General features: G+C 38.6%; 1 protein-coding gene across 6 annotated transcripts in view; it reads left to right on the top strand.

Annotated features, from left to right (window-relative positions):
* Positions 1–11,373, top strand: part of rps6ka1 (ribosomal protein S6 kinase a, polypeptide 1) — an 89,226-nt gene that overhangs the window by 73,256 nt on the left and 4,597 nt on the right. For 4 of the 6 annotated variants that reach the window (XM_053237375.1, XM_053237376.1, XM_053237373.1 and 1 more), the window contains 15 exons: positions 439–545; positions 1,419–1,456; positions 1,826–1,968; positions 2,176–2,246; positions 3,339–3,427; positions 3,809–3,873; positions 4,455–4,557; positions 5,544–5,674; positions 6,196–6,321; positions 6,497–6,586; positions 7,311–7,469; positions 7,712–7,873; positions 9,285–9,361; positions 9,478–9,595; positions 10,893–11,030. In XM_053237375.1, coding sequence (XP_053093350.1) covers positions 439–545; positions 1,419–1,456; positions 1,826–1,968; positions 2,176–2,246; positions 3,339–3,427; positions 3,809–3,873; positions 4,455–4,557; positions 5,544–5,674; positions 6,196–6,321; positions 6,497–6,586; positions 7,311–7,469; positions 7,712–7,873; positions 9,285–9,361; positions 9,478–9,595; positions 10,893–11,030 — 1,617 coding nt within the window. Of the gene's footprint in view, positions 1–438; positions 546–1,418; positions 1,457–1,825; positions 1,969–2,175; positions 2,247–3,338; positions 3,428–3,808; positions 3,874–4,454; positions 4,558–5,543; positions 5,675–6,195; positions 6,322–6,496; positions 6,587–7,310; positions 7,470–7,711; positions 7,874–9,284; positions 9,362–9,477; positions 9,596–10,736; positions 10,818–10,892; positions 11,031–11,373 lie in introns of those variants that run through there. The other 2 variants (XM_053237377.1, XM_053237374.1) reach the window with 2 other exon arrangements.

Here is an 11,373-nt window from a genome sequence, read left to right on the forward strand (position 1 = left end):
AAGTTCAAGCAATTAAAAGGCCACTAAATACTAACAAAGTGTATGTAAACTTCTGACCCACTGAAAATCTGATATAATAAATAAAAGCTAAAATAAATATCTTAGCTATTATGATGCAATTTTATGGAAATAAAGTATATACCCTATTTATCTTAATAAAGGAAATGTGTGGTAACATGAAACGTGTGGAATTTGAATGTCTTTAGCCTTTTGGCCTCGACTGTACACGCTTTATAAACTCTAACACACTACATACACAGTTTAAAACTATGATTCAGTACATATTAGACATTGTTCTCATTTCTCTTTTCACTGGAAAAAGGCACATTACTAATATTCATTTGTGTCTGACTTGTGTGATTTGTGTCTGACTTGTGACTTTGTGGGTTTGTGTGTGTCTTATGCATCTTGTGACTGTGTGTGTTTCCACGCCATCAGGTTATGTTCACGGAAGAAGACGTGAAGTTCTACCTGGCAGAACTGGCTCTGGGTCTGGATCATCTGCACGGCCTTGGCATCATCTACAGAGATCTAAAACCTGAAAAGTACAGAACACACAGACACACTGTCTCATTCTCTTATTCTCTTTTCATGTCTACTTGACACTACCAGTTTACAAGGAACTATCATCTGTACCTATTGCTTTAAAGATTAAAGTTTTTGGATTGGAAAAAATATTTAGTAAAACTTGTTTTAGTAAAACTTGTACACAGACTTGTTGAGTTGAAAAAGCCATGGTTTAGAAAAATGTAAATGTCAGAAATGGTTGAAATCATACTGAGTGTGAGGAAGCCTGCAGGGCACTAACACACACATAATGGGATAAAGTGATAGAGTAAAGCACACTTGACTGTGGAATTATATTAAAATCTGTAGAAGAGAAGCAGTGAAGAAATGATTCAGTGTGATTAAATGAGTGTTACATGAGCTGGCTGTAAGTAGTGTAAGAAATATAGTGATGAATGAAACGTGGGAGAGCAGGAGGAATTTGGGAAATAACAGGCAAGAAGAAAAGTGAGACGAAAGGAAACCGAATGAGCCAAACTTAATCAAATAATATATCATATGCGGCATAATTATATGATCTGATATATACTTCTGTGATGTAGGTGTGTGTGGTGTTTTGGTCTCTTCAGTTACCACTGAACCTCTTTACTCACGTTTTTCATTCTCTCTTTTCTTGTTTTCTTAATTAATTTGGTTTTTTCTCCTTTTTTTTTGCTCATTGCACTTGTTGCTGTGGTGCAGCTGCAGCTCTACACACACACACAAAACTATAAAATTCTTTTTAAAATCTTATGTAACTTTCAATGACATTTAGCCTTTGAATATTAAATAAACCATCATGTGTGTGAGAGAGAGAAAAGGTGTGATATTCTTGCATTTACTCACTCACTCAACTCATTGCTCTGTTTCAGCATCCTGTTAGATGAAGAGGGGCACATCAAACTCACAGGTATACACACACACACACACACACACACACACACTGCGTATAAACTAATGCACATATGAAACATTTCTTGTTCTTTTCACTTTTTTTGTTGTTAATAGGCAATAACATTATAAAAATCTTTAAATAATAATAAAGTGAAGGATCTCTGTGTATACAGCACAGACCTGACTATGAGAACCACAAGTATGAGCGATTATTAGATTATCAGAACACGCCTAGTTCTGAGTCACCTGTAGTTTTTCAACACTGCTTAACGGTTTGTAGTTCATCGTGATTGTATTTTCATTCCTCTTGTTTTCACACCTCACACATTACTTTGTACTTCATTACCATGACATTTGTGTGTGATTCACTTTTGCCTTTATGCAGATTTTGGGTTGTGTAAGGAATCCATAGACCATGAGAAGAAGGCCTACTCCTTCTGTGGGACGGTGGAGTACATGGCCCCCGAGGTGGTGAACAGGCAGGGCCACATCCACAGCGCCGACTGGTGGTCATTCGGGGTACTAATGGTACACAGGCCTTATTCGATTTGTTCATACAACTGATAGTCCGATAAAAAATCTAAATAAAAACGTTACACTAAACATGAGCATGCTCAGAACCAACTGTGAGAAATTGTAGGAGTTGGAAAAATCAATAATGCTCTACTATAAAAGTCTTCCAGATCATTCATGTATTGTGTGTGTGTGTGTGTGTGTGTGTGTGTGTGTGTCCAGTTTGAAATGCTCACAGGATCTCTGCCATTCCAAGGGAAGGACCGTAAGGAAACAATGAACCTCATCCTGAAGTAAGCAGAAATTTTAATCTATGGAAGAAAGCAAATGAACCAGAAACAGTTGTGGCGAGGCTCTCGTGTCGTCTTCATAGAGGGAAAGTCCAGCCGCTGCATGTTCGTAGTAAATCACATAGTAAATCTCAAGGTTTTCTTAAGTGATCAGAATCAAATGTCATAGCATAAACACAGAGAATGACACAAAGATTTCCAAAACGATTGCATTTCACTGAAAGTGAACGATCAGTCTCTGTTACATGGTCTAGAAACTGTATCCCTTTTCTCCTCTCAAATCCACTTTGCCCCATCCTCCTCTTCTCTTCAAACATAATATTCATTATTCATCTTGCATTTTTAGATACGTCTCCTTTTAAAAGAAAATCTAATCATCTCAACATTAGAAATATACAAAAGACTTATACACACAAAACAGCTCTAAAAGCCATCATGCTCTCATTCCACTGACTGATGAGCATTAGGCCAAGAACTAGAAGCAATAATGCTGGTTTTTTTTTTCCTGATTTACACACAGCTCATCAGGTAGTTACACAGCTCTTCCAGTTCACTCAGGTGTGTGCGAGTGAGCTGGAAAACCCTGAAATATGAGCTACATTTCCACTGCAGAAACTTTTACAGGAACAGTTTTAGTTTCTGGCTTGTAGTTCCAGGAACCTTCTGAGTTATTCATGAAGCAGGAACTATTAGGCTGGAGTGTAACTATTAGGCTGAACCCTGGTGTACTGATGGATTTGTTTTTGTGTGATGGTCTGTTTTGTGTGCCTCTAGTGGAACATCAGTTCTGGCAAGAGGGGCCAAAAGCTTGAAATTGAGCTTTATGTGCACACATATGGTTTTAAAATATTACATTAATGTTAAAATGATAGTCATGCAACAAAGTAATACTGCATAGAACTGCACAATGTCAGTCTCGCCCTGCTCCATGTTGGTGCTGAATGGTGCAATTTACTTATTTTAAAATTGTTTCTTCTTCATTCATATTTCTTTCTTAGTTTCTTATGTTTTCTCCTGCCCTTCCTCCCTCTATGTCTGTGTGTGTGTCTGTCTGTCTCCGTGTCTGTCTGTCTGTCTGTCTGTGTGTCTGTGTAGGGCACGGTTAGGGATGCCCCAGTTTCTAAGCGCTGAAGCTCAGAGTCTGCTAAGAGCACTGTTCAAGAGGAACCCCACCAACAGACTAGGTAACACACACACACACGCACACACACTTACTGTCTTACTATCCTTGTGAGGAACTTCCATTAACATAATTAGTAATCCAGCTAATTAATGCTATGCTCCACATTAACCTCAGTAACCAAAAGGAAACAGTTTGGCTCTTTTAGTTTTTTTTTTATTTTAATTAAAGCTATAAAAACACTGTAATGCTTCTGAGAACCGAGTGATTGTGAGGACATTTGGCACAATGTTACCACGATGATGGTTCTCACTAATGACAGAATATGTGCACACACACTTCTCATAGATTCAGACAAACCATGCATACAATGCATGTGTGTATACAATGCATCACAAATTCAACTTACTTTCTGATTTCTGGGTATGTTACTGATTGATTGCAGGCTCTGGGCCAGACGGTGCTGAGGAGATCAAACGTCACTCCTTCTTCTCAACCATTGACTGGAATGTAAGATTAGGATTACTTGTTGATTTTTTGCTTATTAACTGCAATTAGAAATAATCAGGTGGTTTTATATTCTCCCTGTGCTGTTAAAAATGTAGACGAGTTTGTCCATTCAACTTATAACAACATGTGAAGAGTGAGTTTCGATAAAATTGAATGAAACCTTAAATGTTGACCTAGACAATTGTATTCCTTTAGCTTTGAACACAAACTACAAGGCTAATATAGCGAACAAACAATTCAAGCTTCTAATAGCTTTCAGTTTTGTACAGACTGTGCATCATCACATACTTATGTAAGGAATGAAACAGGACAGGGCAGGCTGTAATACAAAAATAATCAGCATCCTGAAGTGTTTTATTCCTCTTATACCACAGCAATTTTTTCATTAAATAAAGAACTTCATATCTTGTATCAAATTATAGTTTTATTTAAAGTATGGAATGTCCATGAAACAACTTAGTTCCTAGTTACTCCATATTCTGACCAATCAGATTGTGTCTGCATATCAGCTGTTATGTGCTGCTGGGTTACTAACATACTAACGTCTGTCCCCTGTGTGTGCACATGTATGTGTGTTTCAGAAACTTTTTCGTCGAGAGATCAAGCCACCATTTAAACCAGCCGTGGCTCGACCAGACGACACCTTCTACTTCGACTCGGAGTTCACCTCCCGCACCCCCAAAGGTGAGAGGTCAAATGTCAAGCCTAGAAATGAAACATTCACCGGTTATATACAGTACTGTGCAAAAGTCAGAGACCACCCTTTTGTTTTCAGTCTTAACTTAATTATTTAGTGGCAGACAATAACGATGGAAAAATGTACAGTATATTCATTCCATTTTCAGGTGAACAGTCATGCAGTACTTATTTATACAACGCAATATTAAAGTTTAATAATACAAATGAAATATTTCAGATTTCATAATGTTTTTATTGTTGAAGACCTTTGTAATAATTTTCTGTTAAGTACATTTCTCTATTATTATTATTATTAACGGTTGATTAATACCTATGAAACAGTATTATTTTTGGACCAGGTTCTCATACTGTGGAAATTTCAAATCCTAACACGTCTACTGTGGTCCATTAGTGCCGGAGTCATGATCACTGGCCCACTCTGAAGTGATCGTGGCTCTGCACTAATCCCTCCACAGTGAGAACTCCAGAGCCCTTTTCTGTAATGAATAAAACTAAAAACCATTCACGACTTAAACAATACTTTTTAACAGTCACGACAGACTCTTAAGAGAAGAAGACCAAATAAACCCATTCTCTAGTGATGAGCAGATGGACTGAGCAGCACAAATGCCTTGATTCCCTTACTATATTCATTTAGCAGTTCACATCCTAACTTTATAAAGTAGCCTGATTGCTGAAGCACTGCTTTTACAGTCTAAAATAAATGCTTTTTATGGCTTCAGTTTGGAATAATGTGATGACTGTGTTGGATGTTTCCCCTTCCAAATGCCTTTCGTAGGCTTTATCACTTCAGAAAGGACCACATCTGTAAAGTCTATATTATAATGTCCTACTTGGTAATAAAGAGCTGTGAAGGGAGTCATGTGAGCGAGTGTGCTTACGAGTGAGCGTGAAAGCAAGATTTCTTACTGGCTCAGGTTTTTAAGTGTGTACTCTGTACTGAATTTATCGAATTGGATGGTGTGTGTTAGACTCCCCCGGTGTTCCCCCAAGTGCCGGAGCTCATCAGCTCTTCCGTGGCTTCAGTTTCGTGGCCACGGCGCTGCTGGAAGAGGAGGGCACAGAGGAGCCGGCTCAGCCCCCTCCCCACCCTGTGGTCCAGGTGAGTGCTCTGTATGTGTCAATCATCTGCTAAACTCCGCCTCCTTGCTGTCCTCCTGCTGGGTTTCGAATTCTAAGTTTTGAATTTTCTTGTTGTATTATTGTTTTATCCGAATCATCTACATGGCGAGCAAAAAGGAAAAGAAAGCAAAGCAGCAACTCGTTCTCTATCAGTGGTATAAAATAAACAACGCATACAGAATAAACATCACTGGGTGCAGCAGCAGATGTGGACCAGCAGGAAACACATTTAACATCATGAGCATAAAGTTACTGTCAGTTTCCACTAGATGGAGATGTTTGTACAGGAAAATGTTCATTGTCAGCAGAATTATGTGAGAATATTTCTGCTGTGCTTTAAAGAAACAGCAAAGAGCGTAGTTTATGCTTGGTGTAATGCAACATTAATAATATTGATGAAACACCCCATGTGTGTGCAGTTACTCCTTATTGTGAATTATTAATGTTTCTTGTGTGCGTGCGTGCGTGCGTGCGTGCGTGCGTGTGTGCGTGCGTGTGTAGCAGCTGCATGGTAAGAACACTGTGTTCAACGATGGCTATATGCTAAAGGAGGATATCGGCATGGGATCTTTCTCTGTGTGCAAGCGTTGCATTCATAAAGCCACCAACACGGAATACGCAGTCAAGGTCTGTCCCTGGCGCGCACACACACACACACACACACACACACACACACAAACACAAACACACACTGCAGGGTCAGGGGTTTGTAAGATTGCTTCCTGGATGTCAGTAGATGATTGATGAAGATTTGTGGTTACTGATGAGTATTAATGAGTAATAAATGTGATTTGTGCTGAAGGTCATCGATAAAACAAACACAGATCCTTCAGAAGAGATTGAGATTCTGTTGCGGTACGGCCAGCATCCCAACATCATCACATTGAAAGATGTAAGTATGAACAAACACTTCCCTTTAAAGCTTCAGCACCAAGAAAGACAGAAAACAAAATAATTATTCCGTCATACTGATTATGTCTTGCACCTAGGTCTAACGTCATTCCTTCACCAGCTTTTCTTTTTTCCCCTCTTGAAATTAATAAAACAAGAAATGTGGCTTGTAATTTAATGGTAAAATATAATCAGTCTGAGAGATTGCTACTATTTTGCAATAAACCTTCTCAGTAACTTCTTGCATTTAATAACATTTTCAGCATTTAACACTGTTACACACTAACACATTAACAGTGATACTGACATTATTCTTTGTCATTCTTGATATTTAATTATAAAATTGAAATCGTCTGGAACACAATTGTAAATTATTTTTTTTTTCCCTAGAAATGACTGATTATTAAACTTGATCCAATGTCCAAATACTGCATTATTGCATTTTGGGCTTTTAAAAAAACAAAATATCATACAATTATTAATATACCATATTATATTATATTAAATAACAAATGTCCAAGTAAAGAACACAAACCTGATGAAGAAACACCGAGCAGTTTTTCTCGTCACTGCTGTCCTAATGCCATCCTGAGCTTGTCTGTCTGGAGTCTGTAAAGCTAATGTCATGTAACTACTAATGTAGTGTTAGATTTTAAAGACCTATTCAATGTGCAAATTGAATAAGAGTAAGTCAGCTGCTCAGGTGTGTGTGTTTGTGTGTACAGGTGTATGATAATGGAAAGTTGGTTTTCCTGGTGACGGAGCTGATGCGAGGCGGTGAGCTGCTTGATCGAATCCTCAAACAGAAATTCTTCTCTGAGAGAGAAGCCAGCGCTGTGCTGCACACCATCACCAAGACTGTGGAGTATCTGCACTCTCAGGGGGTTAGAACACACAAATATACGCACACACACATCAGTTGTATCAACTCAGTACTTGTTTTAAGAGTTCACAGTAAACATCTGAGAAGGTAAGAACACACACACACACAATATCACATTGTTTTCACCAAGATAAATTACAGAATCTGCAAAATCACCTAAATCCTGGATTGTTATAGATTGGAACTGTGTGTGTGTCTGTGTGTTTCTGTGTGTGTCTAATGCTGACTGCATTCTTTCTGCAGGTAGTACACAGAGACCTGAAGCCCAGTAACATTCTGTATGTTGATGAATCTGGAAATCCAGAGTCTCTGCGGATCTGTGACTTCGGTTTCGCTAAACAGCTCCGTGCAGACAACGGCCTCCTGATGACTCCCTGCTACACGGCTAACTTTGTCGCTCCTGAGGTAAAGCATTGGCCAAAAATGTGCACTATTTTCTCCTTACCCCAAATGCATTCAGTCAGCCAATGAAAGTCAGTCTCAGTCATAATCTACTCTGTAAATATCTGCCTTGGACCACATTCAGGGCTTCAGAGACTTCATGTAGACTTACCAATAACTTACATTATGAGCAAATTATATGACATTACCGGCAAAAATGCAAAAACTGCCCATAAAGAAAGTTTACATGTGTGTTAGTATGTATAAGAAAGTGAATATAAAAGTGTAAGTAAGTAAAACAGAAAAAAAATGCCAATAATGCGCTGTAAGAAATAAAATACTTGGGCGTGTGCTGTTATAGGAAAATAATCAAAAACGGGTATGATGTGGCCTGACATGAAGTAGAGTGACTGCTAATGCTATAACAGCACATCCCAAAGTGGTTTATTCAAGTGGGTTTTTATTGTCATTCATCTATATAGCTTGTATACATTGGAATGAAATGTCGTGTCTCCAGGACAATGGTGCAATGCACAACAGTACCCAAGACTACATAAAGTACAAATACACAACAGTGTGAGACAAGTGCAGGACAAAGAATACACACAATAGGACAGTAAATACACAGGACAGTAAATACACAGGACATGGGCTGTAAACTGTAAACTATTTGGTAGTCTAGCAGCAATAAGTCTAGTTTTCCATAAAATTCCTCTTACACCACGTGAATTTGTCAATGATTCCAATTTTTCCTGTGTCAGAAAACTAAGTTACAGCTTTGCCTCTGACTGTTGCAAAGTGCTGACACTGGAGACTCCTTCCAAAAATATATGTCTCCTCACAGAACTTCACCATGTCACCAATTACACATGGTTTTTAAAAACCGCTTCTGTGGCTTGTGCATCAGACAAGTCCCTGTGTAAGTTATCACTACACTAACAGTAACATTAGAAAAAGTGCATTACGTGCAAGAATAAATTACAACTGTAACTACTGTCAGAGCTGCTGTTATAGAAAATCAATCATCACCTTCTGACTAAGCACATTCAAAAATTCAACAGCACTGTGATACATTATAATATAATATAATAACATAATATAGCTTGTGTAATAGACATGGATTAGGACACAGTGTGACTTAGGATAATGCAAAAGGAATACAATTTTACATGGTAGCTGAACAGAAAAGATTGACTTTCATTAATTAAGAATAAAGATAAAAAGGATAAATGTCCAGTAGCTACTTTAGCCTCATAGTTCCAGTGAAGGTGCAAACCACATCTTGGTTGATCGACTACATTTAAAGTGTTGATTTAACATTGCTTTAACAGTGGTCAGCTCCCAGTATTGCATAACATTGTGTGTGTGTGTGTGTGTGTGTGTGTGTGTGTGTGTGTGTGTGCGTGTGTGCGTGTGCGTGTGTGTGTAAATATAGGTGTTGAAGAGGCAGGGTTATGATGAGGCGTGTGACATTTGGAGCTTGGGAGTGTTGCTGTACACCATGTTAGCAGGGTGAGAACACATTTTCTTACACACCACCTTTTCACTCATCACCATCCTCACACTCTAATGAATACACATGAAAACAAACATTTAACACTTGTCTGATGTCTGTCTCTCTTTTCCAGTTTCACTCCTTTTGCTAATGGTCCAGAGGACACGCCAGAGGAGATCCTGGGCAGGATAGGAAACGGACATTTCACGCTGACGGGGGGCAACTGGGACGCGGTGTCTGACGCAGCCAAGGTGACACATAGAGATAGGTCAATAATCCATAGATTAGATAGAGAATGTTAATAATAAATCTTGGACAGTTTCTTTCTTGCTCACAAGGATACGATGCAAACAGAATATTGCCATAAATTAACTAACTGACTACCTTCCTATGTAACTAAACTGAATAACACTTGCATAACTATAATGTAGATTTAATATAGTTTGGCATACAATGTTAGATATTCTGGTATACCTTTAAATACACAAGTGTTGATGAGACATGAAGAAACAGAAGAGTTTCTAATAATACTTTTTGTCCCAAGTGATAAAGCTGGGTATCTGACAACAAAAAGCAGAGCACTCCTGCTGAAATGAATGTGTATGAAAAGGTGCTAACTCATTGGTTTGAACTAAGATGAGCAGGTTATTATGTAAGGAATAAAACACTTGCACAGGAAAATAATCACTGATGAGGTGGTGTGATGCAGCTTGACAAGTTAGTGTTACCACCCTGTATTTGTGTGTGTGCTTGCGTACATATGACTGCGTAGGTATATTTGAGTATATATTTGAGTGTGTATGTGTATATGTGTTTTATGTCTGAGTACATCATCCTCGCTGTCCACTCACGTATCCTTTACAGCTCCACTCACATGTGTTTTAGCAGCCAGGTTGTTAGCTTATTATACTTTCTTGCAAAGAAGGCATACACACACTGGCAATGAAAAACGTTGTTCATTTTATCATTGGTATGAATAATAATAAGAAAAAGCACCAGAGAGATGTAACTATTAATCATTACTGCACTCATGAGCTTCTACTGCATCATGACATCAAGCGAAATCTGTAATGTTATCCTTCAATGCTAATCGATATGAAACGGAGAAGTAAAAAAGCTTATTTTATAGAATTATGGTAATTACTGAATGTATACCATCATGATTTAATTCAGAGTTTATCCTTAGAAATTCTGATCTAATACTAGACCCCGGTTCAGGTTATAATTATATCACCATCAGAGATAATAAAGGCTTCAGTGTAAACATCCACCACATTCAGAGATAATACATTGAAATTCCATTTCCGGAACAGTAATATCATTTTCCACAACAGTTCAATGATAACTGTTTTATTCAAATTAAACTATCATCCAGGCACACTCTGTTTGTAGGATCTGGTGTCTAAGATGCTGCGTGTCTGCTTTAAACACAAACTGTGTGTAGGATCTGGTGTCTAAGATGCTGGGTGTCTGTTTTAAACACACACTGTGTGTAGGATCTATTGTCTAAGATGCTGTGTGTCTATTTTAAACACACACTGTGTGTAGGATCTGGTGTCTAAGATGCTGCATGTGGACCCACATCAGAGACTAACAGCAAGGCAGGTGCTCAAACACCCATGGATTGTGCAGAGAGATCAGCTACCCAACAGCCAGCTGCAGCACCAGGATGCCAAGCTCGTCAAGGTAAATCCTTCAGTCCTTACACACCAACCCCTAAACCCTGAACATTCAGCCAGGGACAACAGGATTACTAACTGGGGCTACTGAGCACATGCGCAGCTGGCTACTTGGGGGCCCTCAGTGATCATAGATGCTCATAATGGATGTGTAAAGTAGTAGTCCATCCCTGCCTTCAGCTGACACTTACATACTGCAACTCTCATCCTAACTACAAAAGCTTAATCCCCATAAGTCTTGCTGTCTCAGCCCACCCACTAACCCCATTTGTCAGAATAATGTCCTTATTTATCAGAATTTGGCCGCAGCAACATCGAACAGGTTTTCCCTGACCACAATGCATTTATTT

This window comes from Pangasianodon hypophthalmus, chromosome 10, assembly GCF_027358585.1.
Source record: "Pangasianodon hypophthalmus isolate fPanHyp1 chromosome 10, fPanHyp1.pri, whole genome shotgun sequence".
In the NCBI taxonomy this organism is placed as follows: Eukaryota; Metazoa; Chordata; class Actinopteri; order Siluriformes; family Pangasiidae; genus Pangasianodon; species Pangasianodon hypophthalmus.